The sequence below is a fragment of the Protopterus annectens genome, chromosome 1.part0, assembly GCF_019279795.1.
Source record: "Protopterus annectens isolate FY-2018-M chromosome 1.part0, PAN1.0, whole genome shotgun sequence".
NCBI classification, from domain to species: domain Eukaryota; kingdom Metazoa; phylum Chordata; order Ceratodontiformes; family Protopteridae; genus Protopterus; species Protopterus annectens.
The window spans coordinates 1056678063-1056696333 of NC_056725.1; the positions used below are offsets into that span (position 1 = coordinate 1056678063).

The 18271-nt window shown below is 38.9% G+C and overlaps 1 protein-coding gene across 1 annotated transcript in view; it reads right to left on the reverse strand.

Moving 5' to 3' along the window:
• The window catches only part of LOC122799665, a 1990791-nt gene that overhangs the window by 649887 nt on the left and 1322633 nt on the right, over positions 1-18271 (reverse strand). Inside the window, exon 38 of the mRNA XM_044068913.1 lies at positions 17153-17311. Coding sequence (XP_043924848.1) covers positions 17153-17311 — 159 coding nt within the window. The remainder of the gene's footprint in view (positions 1-17152; positions 17312-18271) is intronic.

Here is an 18271-nt window from a genome sequence, read left to right on the forward strand (position 1 = left end):
GGGATTAGCCACAACTTTGCGACTGTTGGGGTTCCATCAGAGGGCAAGGGAGAACCACTCTTGTTAGTCCTGGGATAAGGAACAGGGAGGGTTTCCCTGTTGTGTCAGGATGCTGTGCCCATCACTGGAGAAGCAGCAGTTACCATTAGTAACATGGCTGGCCACAATTTCCTGTCAAAAAGAAACAAAAACAACCATTTATCTAGTCCTCCTCAAATTTCTTTGGATAGGTGTAGTTGACTGGGACTGGATCAGATTTTGATTCAGGCTATTAATCCTTTTTGTAGGTAGTTTCTGGTAAAAGAAAGGATGTCTCCTTTCCTCAAGGGATTCAAGAGTCAAAATCTGAATAGAAAAATGCTTGGACGGATTCAGGGTTTTGCGCCCAGATTTCTGTTTCAGAAATAGAGGAGAGCTCACTTTCTGATTCTCCCTGGGGGGTGGTCTTTCTCTGAGACTATTGCTAGAATGTTCTAGTGTTTTCAGATGGAGAACTCAGATTTCTCAGTCCCTCAGAAAATTCTAGTTTTTACAGAAGGGTTTTCTAGAACGTATGCCCATTCTTCCAGTCCTGTCTGCTTTAGAGGATGTGGAACTTACTGCCTGTAATTTATCTGATAGTCAGCCAGCTGTCCCTAAAAAGGCAGACAGAAAATAAAAAGTTCCCCAGTCTTTTAAATTTTTATACACTATCCCTAAACTTGACCCAACAGCTATGGCCTTAGCTGACTCATCTGCTGCTAAGCACTTTGTTAATTCCAGTCATATTCTTTCTAATAAGGAACATTATTGATAGGTATGGAAAAAAGTGTATGCTTTTGCAGCTTTGAATTTCAGAATTTTAAAATGTCAGGGTCATATGTTAAAGTTTGTTCTGACATTGTGAAAGTATGAAGAATGTTTTATCTAGAGTTTCTACTTGTGAAGACAAATCTGCTTTAAATAACTTAGGTTTTTCTATTGCAAAGCTCACTACTCATTGTTTGCAGTGTGTGTATAACTCTAATACATCTTCCAGGGCAGTGGTCACTAGTACTGTTTTAAGGAATTTGCTTGGCTGCATTCTCAGAACCACTCAGATGATGTTAAAAATGATATTTTAAATTCTCCCTTGGATAGAGATTTAGTGTTTGGCCCCTCTGCTGCAGCGGTGATCAAAAAGTGGGATGAAAGGGCCCAGCCGATCAAGGTAATCTCTAAGATTTTTCAGGCCTGCATTTCCAAACTGTACAAGGAATTTTCTTTCTTCTCATCCAGCTTTGGCAAAAGAACACAATAAACAGTCTCAATAGAATTCAGGTAAACAGACATTTAAGAAAAAATGTCAAGAGGTTTCCAAAATGTAGTCTCAAACCTCCCCAAACCAAGGACACTCCAAAAAGTTTGTATGACTATTCAAGAAGTGTTCTGACCCCCTTCCGCTTTGACCCTTTTTTTCTTCCAGAAAGTCTGAATCTCCATTTTTCTCTTTGGCAACAGATTGTTTCAGACAAATGGGTTCTGAAAGTCATACATCAGGGTTACAGATGGCAATGGGAGGAAATCCCTGCTTTCCACAGCTTCATCCTCATCCTGAAGAACAGACTGTTTTGTTTCAACATGTTCTTCATCACATGCTATCCCAAGGAGTGAAAGAACTAGTTCCTCTTTCTCAGATGGGGAAGGGGTTTTATTCAAAATGTACCTAGTCCCAAAGGAAGAAAATGCTTGGAGGCCAGTTCTGGATCTTTCTTGCCTAAACGTGTTTGTGATGGTGGCTAAATTCAAAATTATATCACTTCACAAACTGTTGCCTCTTCTTCCTCTTTCAACTTTCCTGGTAACATTAGACTTAAAGGATGGTTTTCATAATATTGCTATTCATCCAGACTTCAGGTTTTTCACAAGGTTTTGTGTGTCTGGATCACATTACCAGTTCTCTGCCTTACCCTTTGGACTATCCACTGCACCAAGAGTGTTCACAAAGTGTCTAGCTTCAGTTATAGCTCATTGCAGGCTACAGTAATCCACATTTGTCCGTATTTATATGCCTTGCTTATCTTTACAGAGTCTTTTTCAAAATATGACTTTGGTCACTGTGAGGGAATACCTCAGGATTTTGGGTCTCATGACATCTATGATTCTCATGATACCCCTGGCAAGATTCCACATAAGAAAGACAGTGGTGTCTGAAATCTCTTTGGTACCAGCATCAACACCCTTTATTTTTTCAGATCTCACTAATAGTGTTTGTCAGAAGAGAACTCACTTGGTGGAGCCACCAGATATCTTTAAATCAACATTTTCCCTTCTTCCTCCCTGCTTCAAAGCAGTCAGTCAAAATAGATGCTTCAGAGTTTGCTTAGGGAACAACTTCAGATAAAAGTATAGGGAGTTTGGCACACCAAGGACAGATGCAAGCATATAAATATCAAGGAGATGCTTGCCATGATTAAGACATTCAATTCTCTGAACCACTTTTGGTCCCTGGGACCTCTACAAGCGGTTACAGACAATAAGACAGTGATGTGGTACATCAACAAGCAAGGGGGAACCAGGTTGTACCCTCTTTGCAGACTAGCCATTTTAGCCTGGGATATAGCTTCACAGCACAATCTCACTCTAGAAGCGTCCTAAATTACATCAAAACAAAACAACTGTGTAGCAGGCAAACTAAGCAGGGCCAGGGCAGACCTTCACAAATGGAACTAGATTTGGGGGTCTTCCAAGATTTATTTATTTATATATTATTTACGTGATGTTTGTTTACTGGGATAGTCCGACTGAGCACAGGCCCATTTTCAGTGGAGGCCCGGGGGCAAAGCCCCAATAAATACAAGTAACAAAAGACATAGATTGTAATCTTATTCAGTAGTAACATAAACAAAAGAACAGAATTTATACATAATACATACACAAAGTAGTACATAAAAAGGCATATATAAAGAAGCATAAGTAGTACATAAAAATAGTAGAAAAAAGCTTCATGTGTTATACTTATATAATCATGAATTCATATAGATGTGACTGCCACTATTTCTAGTATGCAAAAAACTACACATGCTGTAGATGAGAAGTTTAGATACAACAAAGTAATTGCAGTGACAGTGAAAAGATTAGACAGAGTATCTTGAGGCAGAAAGTAAGGTGATATTTTTGATAAGTTTATAGGTGATATAAGATAGACACATATCAAGTAAACAGAAAACATCTACAGAGGAAGATAGACAAGTAAGAGAAAAAACAATACAGCTGGAAGTCAGCGAGGAGCTAGACAAAAGGGAATGATAGTCGACCAGGAGTTAGACAAGAGCAGACCCAAAAATTAGATAGATGGGACTTCAGAAGTATTTTGAACTGTGAATGATTGGCAGTGGTTAGGTTGCACTAGGGGGTTAAGTTCCAAGTCATGGAGATTTGATTAAAGTAGAGAGCATCTCCAAAGTGACTGCTACCGTTTGTGACTTGCAATAGAAATTTGTTAGAAGATCTCAAGTGTCTTCTGTTAGATTCTGTTAGATCTATTTGTGGGAAGTTCCTCAAGTAGATCTCTTTACCTCCTCTCTAAACAACCAACTAATAAAATTTTGTTACAGGACTCCACGCAAGAAGACCTAGAAGACATACAGTAAAACTTTTCACTTCTTTGGAAAGGAATGTTCCTGTATGCCTTTCCACTAATATCCAGGGTACTTCTGAAGATACAGAAGGAATCCCCCAAGATCACTCTGGTGACTCCCTTCTGGCCCAGGCAACTGTGGTTCTTCCTTCTTTTGAAAAACGGCCTTGAACAATTACCACAAGCTTCCTCAGAGAATGCATCTACTTACACAAGTACAGGTGTGTTTGATACTACCTGACCATCAATTATCTTTAATTGACTGCTTGGATGATAGGGTCTTAATTCCTTTTAGTCACCTGTTTTCTGAGCACACACTGCAGGTACTAACAGAGGCAACAAATCCTACTACTAGAAAATCATACATTAGCAAATGGAAAAGGTTTTCTAACTGGTGCTAGCAACATAATCAGTACCCATTCAGGGCCAATTATTCTCTAGTTTTACAATATTTGTTTGAGTTACCATCCTATGGCCTTTCTTATTCCTCTTTCAAGTTTCATTTATCTGCCCATGGATGGTCTTCGTTCAAGGCAGTCACATGTCAAAATATTCCTGAAGTGGGTTTTGCATAAGAGGCTTTCAAGTAACTTACTGGCCCCTCCATGGGATGTTAATTTTGTGTTAGAGAAACTAACACGTGTTCCATTTGAACCAGCTAATCTGGCTGGCATGAGTTTCTTAATGTGGAAAATAGTTTTGTTGATTGCTCTGACCTCTCCAAGAGGGGTACCTAAGTTGCAAGCTCTTATGGTGAGTCAATCTACCTTATTTTCCACAAGGGCAGAGCTGCTTTGAGAGGTAATCCTTCTTTTATGCTAAAGTGGTATCCAAGTTCACTTTAAGCCAAACTATCCATCTCCTGGTTTTCTCTGCTGAACCTAAAAATGAGGGAGAAATGATACTCCATACCTTGGATGTCCACAGACAACTCAGGGGCTAGCTTGGTAGAACTAAATCTTTCACACCATCAGATAACTTCTTAATTTCTTGCAAAGGTAAGAAGAAGGGACAACCGGTATCAAAACAGACTATTTCTAAATGGTTGTCTAAGACTATTACCTTTTTGTTATACTCATCATTACAAATCTATTCCAGGCAGGATCAAGGCCCACTCTACAAAGACCTTGACTTCTTCTTTGGCTTTTTGGAAAGGGTTGGGTTCCAGAACTATTCTAGAAGCTGTGACTTGGCCTTCTGTACATATTTTTGCAAAGCACTATAAGCTGGATCCCTTCTCTTGCTCTAGATCATGCTTTGCTTGGACCATTGTCTAGGGGCTTCTTTTCCTTCCACCTTTCAGCTATAGTTAGCTATGGTAATCTATCCAGATAGCTAATGCTACTGCAGTAGTGATTAATATGAAGAACACAGTATAGTTGTGTAAGCTGAACTTACCTTAACAGTAGATGCTCGAATGATCACTGCTGCAGTAGCCGCTCCTTCCCTCCATTAAACCTTGTTTTTCCTGGTGTGTTTTTTATGTCATGGTGTGAACATTTATTTTTTGTTATTCCTAGCCTTGTCCTTTCAGGGCTCAGCCTCCCTCTCTCTGCTGGCAGGAAAGCTCTGAAGGATTTTGTGCCCAAACTTGTCTTTTGATCAGCTCAGCTTAAGCTGCTTGATAGTTTGGGTACATGGAAGATGCCTTGAAGCTTTGGAAGCTGGCAACCTCTTATTTGCTTGGCAGGACATAACCCTTAAAGCTAAGGCTACTGCAGCAGTGATCATTTGAACATCTATTGTTATGGCAAGTTCATCTTACAAAACTGCACTTTCTATATGTCATTGAAACATGTCACAAGTGGAATCAAGCAATACAAAATGATACATCTTGGCACCATCATGAAGTATGAGAATCCCATGGGATATTTCATGTAGGACCCTGGTCTGGTCTGGTCAGGTCTGTATGGGATAAAACAACTCTTTTAGTCAGATTCTAATTGGACTGCACAAGTATTCAAAAGCAATGATGCCCAATGTAGGGCATGCTTATCTTGGTTCTTTGCGCCCAAGGTGCCTCCCCCAGCTATTAGCAATAGCTGAATCCTGACTACCAGCTGTGACTAGGGTATGTTTTACAGTGGGTAACTCCACATTAGGCCACCTGCACATTTACCCCAAATGGCTTTGTCAGTCACCAGGTCATAGCAGCATCAACAGCTGCAGGGCTTTTCACAGATGATGGCCAATCCCAGATATGAGACTCCCTTACCTAACACTCCCTTTACTTTTTACCATTATGTGTCAATGGTATCAACCTCAGTTTTGATGTATCACGTATGGCTATGTCAGCCATGCTGACAATAAAGGTAGGCACACCTTATGGAACACTGTGTTCCTGACCTGAACTTCAGCTTGACTGCTGGTGGCCAAGGTGATACCAGGAAATGCTGACAAATATCTATAAAATGAAGTGCAGAAACAAGATCCATGATAAAAATGCATTACTTATCCTAACAGCTGAAGGCAGTAATACTATGTACATTTTTATTTTATTTATTTATTTATTTTACATTTGTTAACCGGGCTAGTCCAACTGGATACATGTCCATTTTCAGTGGAGGCCCGAGGAGAAAAGCTCCACTATCTAATGCATAATAACAAAAATATATTCAAAGTACATAGGTAATTTAAGACACAACTAAAACAGGGATTTTAAAATTACATAGGGAATTAAGACACAAGTAAAACAGGCATATAGGCTTTCCTTTCAGTAAGTTCAAAAAGGTGAATACAGAGACTATCAAATTTCTACAGTACAGGTCAAAGTACATAGGTAATTTGAGATTCAACTAAAACAGGCATTCATAATTACATAGGGAATTTAAGACTCAACTAAAACAGGCATTTAGGCTATCTTTTCAGTAAGTTCAAAAGGTGAAAACAGAGACTATCAAATTTCTTCAGTACAGGTATATAAAATGTGAGACAGAAATAATTAAGTAGTTTAAAAGCAAAAGATAGAGTTACTAGAAAATTTTAGTTTGAAGTTGAGAGAGTCAATTTCTTAGGTAGAGATGAAAAATAAAATGGAGAAATAGAGTTGGGAGACAGTGCAAAGGATGCAGGAGAAGGTAGGAGGTACGTGATCAGCTATGGTTATTGCAAGAGCAAAGCCAGTGATTGGTTAGAAAATGTTTCAGTTGAGTTTTAAATAGTGTGATAGAAGTTTGGGCTAAGAGGTCAGTAGGAAGTTGATTCCAAATTTTACCAACTGAGTTGGAAAATATAGAGTCACCTGCTGTATTCTTTGATAGAGAGGTTTGAATCGGTATTTTATTGGAAGAGCGTAGGGTTTTTAGGTTGTTATAGGGTTTTATCAGGGTGGAGAGCATTGGTATCTTTTCTGGGTGGTGAAGGGCTTTATAGGCAGTTGTAAGCTGATAGTATTGAATTAGGTGAGGTAACTCCAGCCACCCTAGGTTAAGGAGGTTCAGGCAGTGATGTGTTTTATATGGAGAGGCAGTGGCAAATTTGGCAATGTTGTTATAGGCTGTTGTAAGCCTATTGATGTTAAGTTTAGAAAGATTAGTATATATGGGGGATGCATATAGTAGAGTAGAGATAAGATATGTTCTGGCTATGGTAATTCTTGCTTCAGGAGTTAAGAAAGATTTGATTCTGTAGAGAGAACCTAATTTTTTGTTAGTTGCTTTTATGATAGAGTTGATATGAAAATCAAATTTTAGTAGGTTGTCGATAGTAACTCCTAGAAGTTTGGTTGTTTGGTCAGGAGAGATAAGGGTGCCATTGTTAGACGTAAGTGTGAAACTAATAGGGGGAGACAGGTGTGTGGGTGAAAAGAGGAGAAGTTTAGTTTTCTTAGCTTTTAAGAGAAGGCAGTGATTGGAGAACCATTGTTCTATGGTGGTAAAAGTTTTTTGAGTAAGTGAGTGGAGGTCAGCTTGGGTTGTGGCAGAGCAGATGATGGTGGTGTCATCGGCATACTGAATGCAAGTAGTTAGTGGGGTGGCTAGATAAAGGTCGTTAATAAAGATGGAAAATAAAAGAGGACCTAAGATGGAGCCCTGAGGTACTCCTAAAGTGGTAGGGAGAAGTTCGGAAAGATTGTTGTTCCATAAAACAGCTTGTTTCCGATTCTGAAGATAGGAAGTAAACCAGCTTAAAGCAAGATTATTGAGAGAGAGAGATTTTAAACAATGTAGGAGGAGTTGGTGATTCACCATGTCAAAGGCTTTTGACAGGTCTACAAAGAATGCAGATGAAAGAAGATTGTTATTCCGGTTTATATTAATGGAGTCTATGAAGGATAATAAGGCTGTTGTGGTGCTATGGTAGGGACGAAAGCCGTGTTGGCAGGTAGCTAGAAGGTTATTAGATAGGAAGTGATTTAAAAGCTGTTTGTGGATGCATTTCTCCATTATTTTAGCAATAGGAGATAGCAGTGCTATAGGGCGGTAGTTCGAGTACTCAAATGAATCGCCCCCTTTGAAGAGAGGGATGATGTGGGAGATTTTCCAGAGTGAGGGTATAGTACTTTCTTTTATGGTTCTGTTGATTAGAATAGAGATAGGGTAGGCAATAGCTTTAGCACCTAGCTGGAGATATTCCGCTGGCAATTTGTCAGCTGAGGGGGTTGAGGGTTTGAGTTTCTGAAGTAAATTAAGAATATAGGAAGTAGGTATGGGTTTAAGTTGAAATAGAGGTGGAGTGCAGTTAGTATTACCTAGTAAAGAGGGGTCAGGGCTTTGTTGGTTGGCCAGTTTAAGTATGGTTGAAGTAAAGAAGTTATTGAATGCGTTAGCTGTTTGTAGGGGAGAGTCAGGGCAGGAGCCTAGTGGGTTGGGGGTTTCAACCTTGCCGGGATAGTAGTGAGTTAATTGATTTCCAAAATTTTTGTGGTTGGTGGTGGGAGGATTGCTGTAGTTTGGTGTAATAGTTCCTTTTATCTTGTTTGATAGCAAGCTTAATCTTGTTCCTTTTTTGTTTGAAGCTAAGGTGATCAAAAGAGTCTTTCGTGGTTCTCCATTTAGTCCAAGCTTTATTCTTACTAAGGATAAGTTGTTTGGTGTTGGTTGTTAGCCATTGAGCTGTCTTAGATTTCATTCGTATAGAACGGATGGGGGCATGATGATCGAGAATAGTAAGAAAGGTATTATTAAAGTGGTTAGCAGCTTCATCTATTGGTAGAGTTTTTAGAGGTGACCAGTTAATCAAGCTGAGTTCGTTTTGAAACTGCTGAAGGTTAAAATGTTTTTTGCTGCGAGATGAGCGAATTAGGGGAGGTGTTGTTAGAAGAGTTTTGTGCCTAACGATGTATGTGAGAGAGTGGTCGCTAAGGTCGTCTGGGAGGGTACCTGTTGAATACATTTGTTGGGGACTATTAGTCAAGATCCAGTCGAGAATGGTTTCTTTGTTATTGTTTTTATTTGTTCTAGTTGTGGAGTTAATGGTTTGATGGAATCCGTGCAGGTTAATAATGGTAGATGGATTAGTTTGTTTGCACATGTTCCAATCAATATTAGAGTCGCCTAGTAGTATTGTTTCTTGAAGGAGATTAATTGAAAACCAGTTTAGTAGGTCTTCTAATATGTGGGAATTGTTGCCTGGGGGAAGATAAGTGCAGATAATATTAATAGTTTTGTGTGAGTTTAGGGAGAGTTTGGAAATAATCAGTTCAACATTAGAGTCATGTGGTGGGGTAAGGGCTGATTTACTTATTTCCAGTCCAGTTTTGAAGAGTATAGCTACTCCTCCACCTTTTTTGTTAAGACGATCTTGTCTTAGGATGTTATAGCCAGGGGGGATAATTTCGTTATCTTTTATTGTGGGTTTAAGCCAGGTTTCAGTAAGACAGAGAATGTCAAACTGTTGGACTTCTAGTAGGGCATGAAGAGCAGGAAGTTTGTTACATATGCTACGGATGTTAAGATGAGCTATTGTGAGAGATTTGGGAGGTTTAGTTTGTCTACTAGCATTTCATCATAATTTTATTAGGCTGTGCACAAGCTCACTGTGTGCAATGCATATACAGATATCATGCAATACACGTGTACAACATTTATACATGACCATATGTAAAGGTAACCAATATAGGAAGGATATATTGAAAACATCTACTTCCTGGGGTGGTATGTTTCCATTATTCCACCATGATAGATCCTGAGGTCATGGTTATGGCCACTGAGTGGCACAAGAAAGCCTCTGTGTCTATTTTTGGGACCCACAAGGGCCAGGGACAAATGTAATATAGAGACGGTTTAAAGTAGTGACACAATCAACATATTTCTGGGAGAAATCCAAACTATCCAGAGAAAGCCCTCTTAGACATGAGCAGGAAATGCAGACAACACAGACAGTGACCAGAAGTCAGGAATGAATCCTGGCCCTGTGAAGAGATCTTAACATAAAGCCACAATGCTTTTAAGTGGAATCACTCTAAATGAAGAAGGATAATAGTGAATGAGCATGTGTATGTGGCTCCACAGACCACAGCAGAAGTAAAACTATGTTATAAAAACAAAATCTTGATTATTCCAAGTAAGAGTGTATGTTTTGAGACTGTGGAGAAGTCAGTCTGATTTTGTATAGCACAGAAGGCCCAAAAGACTTTTCTGCTGTCTAAAGAAGATTCAAATAAATGTTTGCAGATTGATGGAAGTTCAGTGTGCCACATCCTATGAATGAATGTAATAATTCTTTGCACAGATGAATCCCTGTATGATAATAGCCACTCTAAATGTAAGCTACCCTCCTATCTCCTGCTGCCAGGCAATACTGTATCTTGCTTAGCCACATACATTGAGTTGCATGCTATTGTGAAGTGCATACATTATCTACATGTTAGTCATGGGGCTATGCCAATGTGGTATGATTTTTTTTTCTGAGAAAAAGGAAAGAACATTTGTATAAGTAAACATACCATAGACATTCTAATAGTTCCTTGTTGCAGTAGCCTAAGCTACTCATTCCTTCCAAACAATCAGTTTTTTCAAAGCTTAAGGGCATGATCTATGCACTCCAATTGTCAGAAGCTTTATATAAAAAGACAGTTGGAGCATCAAAACCTACAGATCTTTCTTGCCCAAAGTAGGGAGGCAATAGCCTTGAAAGGGGAACAATTGCTAGGAAATGTAATAACATAATAAATATATACACAAATGTATATACATGCATGCCCTGGCAATACAAAAAAAAAAAAAAAAAAAATATAAGGAGGCTGAGGGAGGGTATGACTACTGCAACAGTGATCTAATAGAACATGTACTGTTATGGTAAGTTTATTTTTATAAGTGTCCTAAGCTTAACATTACATTACTACTGCAGTAGCCTAACCCATTCGGGTAAATTACTATAGCTTAGAAATATAAAAGGGGAAGGAAAATGATTCAGAATCCAGGAGCCCCTAGAGAATGGGCCTAGCAAAGCCTGTTCTGGACCTGGAAATGGAATCTAGTTTGTAGCGCTTTGTAAAAGTATGCACAGAGGATCAAGTTGCTACCTCTAGAATACTTGGGTGTCTACCTCTTTCCAGAAAGCCACCAGAGAACCAAAGCCATAGCTAAATGGACCCTAACCTTGCCTGGAAGGAGCTTGTTATGGTGAGAATAACAAAAAGAAATACCATAAGACAACTACCTAGAAACTGTCTGCTTTAACACTGGTTGACTTTCCTCTTATTTTCACAGAAGACAAACATCTCAGTGGCTTTCATGAAGAATGAATTATTATTATCTGAGTTCCCTGTAGACATCAAGAGTATCAATATATTTTTTTCCTTTGTTTTAGGGTTCAGGAAAAACAGAGTTCACAACAATCTCTTTTTCCTCCATTCTCCCCAAAATTTGTTTTTTTCCCCTCTTAGAGACATTCAGCAGACAATGCTGAAAGACATAGCCACCACCACAACGGTAAGGGAGAAAACAACTTTTGGTCATTGATTTCTAACTTTTTTTCATTTAAACTGCACCTCACAGTTCACTCCTCAGGCACCATACCAGAACTCAGGTTCGCAAAAAAAGAGAGATTACTAGACTGCCTCAAGGCAAACTCTGAGACCACTTTATGCATAAAAAGAAGAATCAATTTTCAAAAAAATAATTGTCCTTGGGAAAATAAGATAGTATTAAATCACCATAAGAGCTTGTAAATACATTACTCTTCTATCAAAAGTTAAAGCAATGAATAAAACAGTCTTTCACATTAAGATCTTCAAATCAGCCTCAAGAGCTAGTTCAAATAGAGAAAGAGCAAGCTTTCAAGCACAAAATTAAGATCACAAGGAGGAGTCACTTGCTTTCGAAGTGGACAAATATGGAAAACGCCTTTCAAGAGTTGTTTGAATTGAGGACAGGCAGAAAGGGGGAGATCAAGGGCAGGGAAGGTGAAATGGCTGACAAATTAACCTTGACAGAGGAATATGAAAGGCCAGGGGAGAGTAACTCGCACCAATAATCTAGAACCAGAGGTAGCCAGGCTTTATAAAGGTCCTGGTTCATGAAGTGATACCAAGTAGAAAATCTCTTCCACTTAAAATACATGATTTCCTAATTTCATTTTTTCAGTCTCCTTCAATACTTAATGGACATCCTCAAAAAAAGTGCCTAAAATGTATCAAAATTACATCATCCAGGCAGTCAGCTGAAAGGTTTTTAAGTTGAGGTCTATCAAACAACCCCTGTCTTGTGTGAGTAAATGCAGCCTGTGGTAATTGTCCTTAGCCAGTTTCAAAAGAAGTAACCAAAGTACAGAGACCACTAAAAAAAAACTCTTACAGTTGCTATTATATTTATTGATTTAAGGCTTTCATCCTGCTGAAAAGACACTCTTCACAGAATCTTGTAGCACCAATTATCTTTTGATTATACCTTTTTTTTCAATCAGTTCAACATTCGTGTATAAACTGTTACCTGCTTTTTTCTGCTGCCGAGAGTATTCACATTGTAATAATGTGCCATTATAAATGAAAGCCGAACTGACTAAGAATAAGCCATAACCAAAGATTTCGATATGCCTTTGTTACTAGTTTTGTGCTACATACATAGTCTGTACCTAGAGTTTTAAAAGAAGGTTTCAAAAGAAGGTAAAACCACTGCCCAAAGCAAAAGGGTTCACCACCACTATCTTCAGGGAGTCCTTCTGGATCCTTAGACAACCCTAGATATCAGTGCAAAAGGTGACACATAATAGCAGAACAATGCCACACATGTAATGAAAAGGCATCTGTCTTCCAGGCTTGTTCACAAGGAATTCTGAAGCAGAATTTCTTTAGTTGTATGTTTTGAAAGGAGGAAAACAGATCTACTTGATCAATTCTTGGAAGACCCAAAGGTGATATTTACATTTGTAAGGGTCTATCCTGGTCCTGCCTATCTTGTCTGCTATAATGTTTTGCACTGATGGAATGTACAAGGCCTGAAGAGTCAAACTGTGCTGAGTTGCTACCTCTCAGGTTATCATAGCAAGACAGCAAAGGGGGTAAGATCTGGTATGCCCCTGTTTATGTACCCCATCACTGTAGTGTTGTCTGTAAAAACTTATAGAGGTCTTGGAGACCAGAGATGAGTTAGAGTTTTCAAAGCTGACTAACGAACCTCCTTCCTCTGAAACAATGGAGGATGAAGATGCTGAGTCCAGACTGTCTTGAAGTATCACTGTATTTTTCTCATGTTAAATCTAGCAAGAGGAATCAGAAGCATCATAGAAGCCATGTACCCCAGGATCTTGAGAAAATTCCAGGCAGATACCTGGTTTTAACCGGAAAAATTCAGGAAGAACTCTTGGAACATCTCTACTTTTTCTGGTGGAAGAAATGGTCTTCCTAATGCAGAATCTAACAGACATCCCATAAAAACAATTCTGTGAGTAGGGATGAGAAAACATTTCTATATGTTCACTTGAAAACCAAAATTGAGTAAAAAATTCTGAACAGTTGCTACGATCACTTGACAAGTGGAAATAGAGTCCAGCTATACAAAATCTTAAGAAAATCCTGAAATGCTTGCTAATGGAAATGTGATGGTAGGAATCTTTTAAGTCTAGCTTTAGCATGAAAGCTAGTAAAAGTAACAGAGCCTGAAAGGTAACATTTTGAAATTTGGGACCTTAACAAAGAGATTGAGAAAAGAGATGTCTATCACAGGCCTCCAACTCTCTTCTTTCTTTGGCACCACAAAAATCCTTGAATAAAAGCCCTTTGTTCAATGGGCAGGCAGGCACTGGTACTGACTCCCTGAGGCACACTCACTGCAGACCAGGAAGGAACAGGGATAGTTAGATTACTGGGAGAGGAGGAATCCCCTGGAAAGCAGTGGGGGAGGGGGATTCCATTATTAAATATCCCTGTTGACTGACTTTGAAAACATATTTGTCTAAAATTATATGGTGCCACAAAGGAAGATACAGACTCAGAGAGAGAGAGAGAGAGAGGGACAGCTTTCCAGGGTGGGATGAGGGCCCGGGGAAGAGGCAAACAGTCATTCTGAGATGTTTGGTTATCCCCCCCCCTTTTTTTTTTCCCGACCCTCCTTACCATTTTTAAGAAAAATGTTTGTTGGCACATTGCTGCTCGAATTTCTTTTAAGAAAAAGGCCACTGAGGTGGAAGGAAAAGGTTTACTTGCTTTAAAAAAGGAAGGTTGGAAGATCTGAGTCACCCCTTGAATCAAGTTTATCTTCTTATCATATCTGTTAAGAACCTCAGCTCCAGAAGAGAGAAGCAGAATTTCTTTGCCCAGGGCAGAACTTAAAATTTTAGCTTTAACATCTTCAAAAAGGATATGAGAATGTAGTCAAGCAAATCTTGCGAGTGACCCAGAAGCAGCAGCCCTGGAAGTAGTATCAGCAGGCCTCATAAGAACACTTAAACATGTTTAATTACATGAGAAGCAGCTGCTAAAAAGGCATTCAAAGAATTTTTTTACTTCAGATGAGGAAAGGTTAACAGTTCATTTTTGCATGTTGTCAAAAGAAAGAAGTAAAAATTTTAACACACGAGCTTGGCAGTTTAAAATGATAAATGTTGAAGTGGGAGAAGAATACACTTTATTCCCAAATTTGTCAAAAGCTTTCCCTTTCCTTGTCAATGGGAATGGGGTTAGCATTAGTAAACTGACTTTCTGTAGTAGTTTTGGATAGGGAAATCACTCCAGGATCTGCTTTAGGATTAAAAAAAAAACAAGTATTAGTGAGTCTGAGATACCCAATATAATCTGTCAGGAGGTTAACTGTCAGGTAAACTAAAAGCTGTGATAAACACATTCTCTAAAGCAGATAAAACAGGAGGAATAGTAGTGGACCGTGGAATATCCAACTGTAACATTTTATAATACATTTTCTGGGAAATATGATTTTTATTCTGATCATATGGAAAAAAAAAACTCTTTCATTTTAGATAAAGTTTCAGAAAAAAAAAAGGTTGCTGGAGGGATACCTGAAGAAAAACTATCCTCAGAATCAGAATCTTCAGGTTAGGAAAAAAACTTCACTTTCACCCCCCTATTCCCAACTCTTTTAACTGAAAATCAGACTCAGAAATTGAGGGAACTCTTTTTATTTTCTGTCCGGAATGGAAAGCAAAAGCAGAAATTAACTCCCTAGCAAAACCCAGCAAATCATCCTTTTCAATAGAACTAGAAATAGGAGAATCACAATTTCTTTTCTTTATCTGGAAAACTCCTCAAAAGAGACCAACCCAAAGCAGACATACTATCCTGGGATTCCAACTCTCTTTCCTGGGTATCTGATAGGTCTTCACCCACCCCTTCCACCAAGACTAACAAGAATGGTTCTCCTTTAAAAAAATAAAATAAAAAAGAATGGTTCACCATTGCCTGTAGAGTGCAACCCTACAGCCTTAGAGGACATGCCTATACCCCAGTTGTTAGTGACTGTAAGTAGTACATCAGAGGGACTGGGTAAAAATATAAAAGGAGCAGGGAACCAAATCCAGCATGAGTACAGTCACCCATCAGCAGTTGAGGCATAACTGGAACTGACCTTGCATTCCAAGACTCCCTGACAACTTTATTTTCTTTTTGCTGAGAGGGACAAAAAGGAAATGAGAAGACCATTATGTGCTCCATGGTTTCAACTGGAAGGAGGCACTGAAAACTGGAAGCAGAGCCAGAGAGCATTAGTAAGCCTTATAGCACCAAAAAGGTGGTCATGAGGTAATAAAAACTACTGACAGTCACCCAAAACACAGTTCCCTGCCATTAACACATAAAACCTACAAAATATGTCTAACATGATGTCCAAAAATAGATTCTTACACAGTTTACTCATTCAAGCATTCACACATTTAATAAATGCTTTACAAGTAGTGACAGTCCACCACACACACACACACACATATATATATATGGTTCCCATTCAGAAGCCTGAAACATCATAAGCCTGAAAATCAAAATCCTGAAACCAAAAGCCTGAAAATTCAGAATCCTGAAAACTCAAAATCCTGAAAGACCAAAATCCTGAAACTCAAAATCCTGAAAACACAAAATAGACATACTGATGTCATTGTGGCTTTGCTATTGTTAGCCCTGTGGTGTTAGGTCATGCGTTGGGGTCAGGTAAGTGTGTGGTTGGTTTTATGTTAGGGTTAGGGGCAGTTTAAGTGAGTTAGGGTTAGGGCGCAGGTTAGGCATGTATGCAATAGTGACAAATATTGGGGTTAGGGGCGGTTTAAGTGAGTTAGGGTTAGGGCACGGATCAGGTGAGTGTGCGATAGTGACGGACCTTAAGGTTAGGGTTAGGGTCAGGGTCAGTTGGTAGATATTAGTGTCTTTATAGTGATATATTAGCATTATTTGTGTTTTCAGGATTTTGAGTTTCAGGATTTTGGTCTTTCAGGATTTTGGGCTTTCAGGATTTTGAGTTTTCAGGATTCTGAATTTTCAGGGTTTTGGTTTCAGGATTTTGATTTTCAGGCTTATGATGTTTCAGGCTTCTGAATGGGAACCATATATATATATATATATTTCTTAGCCAAAAAAAACAATAATTTTTCAGAAAAAATGCCAGTTTTGCTAAGAAAAACAATATTATGCAAAGTTTCCCCAACAGAAGACTTATCTACACAGCTTTGAAGGAATGACAGTTCCACAAAGCCTGCCAAAGGAGCACTCTTTGGCAGCAAAAATCTCTGAAGATTTTGTCATTCTGTCTTTTTAAATGGAACTCTGCTCAAGTTCCCGACAGAGCACATGGGGGTGCCCTAAGTTTAAAAAGCTGGCAGATTGATGGGAATAAGACCCAAAATAGCTTAGGCTACTACAACAATAATCTGATGTTGAACATCATGACTCATCCACAGCATGGTCAGGTTACAGTAACATTTAACGTTAAAGACTGTCATGAGTCAAACTTTTGTGCATGTAACACAAATTGATAGATAAAATACTGCTGCTCTGTTGTAGCATTGAAACATACACTCAAAAGGATGAGAATGGTATGAAACCACTCAGTATGACAGATCTTGGCACCATTAAGTTTTTTAAATGTCTACAGGCCCAGCTGCTTCTCATGTTGTTTCTTGGCTCAGATGAAGTAACTATACACTGATCAACATCTTTTCCAAAAAAAATAATACCTGGATCTCCTTGAAAAGTTTCTGTTCTTCCTCATTTTCCAGTTGAAAACAAACAAAACCATGCTTTCCCTGCAGGACATCTTCCATTAGCAGAGATACACCAATGAGAGCTCCATTAACAGCTTTTCTGTCACGTTCATTCAAACCACAGAGGCACAGCTGAGGAAAGAGAAAAGTGACAGCAAGGTTTGTAGTTTTGTATATTGAAGGCCTGATATTATGGATGTATAACATGTATTCAGATACAAAAATAATGACAAAAGAAGAATTTGAGATATCATTATATTATTATTACGATTATATTATCACTGCACTACTCTCTTTTACACAAACAGTAGCTGAAGCCCATGACAATAACTTGCTCATCTCCTGTTTACTCCACATTCTGTCTAAGGCCTTTGATACTGTCTCCCATTCCAAACTTCTAACTAAACTCTCTGACCTTCACCTCTCTACCTCCTCTGTTAACTGTTTTTTTAGCTACCTTTCCAGCAGGCAGCAATCCATTCGCTGGCAAACTGTGCTCTCCTCTTTTCTCCCAGTAAACACTGGCATCCTCAAGGATCTATCCTTGGCTCCCTCCAGTTCAATATTTTCACTACCAAACGTCATTTTGCTACTGACCTCTCAACCCTTTACAATATGCTGACAATTCCACTCTCATCATCTCCGCCCACAGCATTCCTGAACTTCTAGCTCTCACTCAACACACCTTCTCCTCCGTTGAAACCTGGCTTTCTGATAGTCAACTCATACTAAATCCAAAAAGAAAAACTAAACTCCTTCTCATCCTTCCTAAATCACTTGTTCTGCACAAACCCTCCTCTATCAACTCCCTGAACAACACCACTATCAAACCTGAACCTCATACCAAACTACTTGGGAGTAATCATTGATGATGAACTAAAATTCAATATACATATCCAACAATGTATAAAAAAACACCAGAAACTTGGTCTTCTCTATTGCAACCAAAAATTTCTTACACCCTCCTCCAAGCCCTCCCCATCTCAGTCACTACTTCTACCCTGTCTTCTTTATGCTGCCGCCATCCTTACTAATGTTCAAACATCTCTTCTCTCCAAACTAGAGCAAACATATAACAAAATACCGAGATTT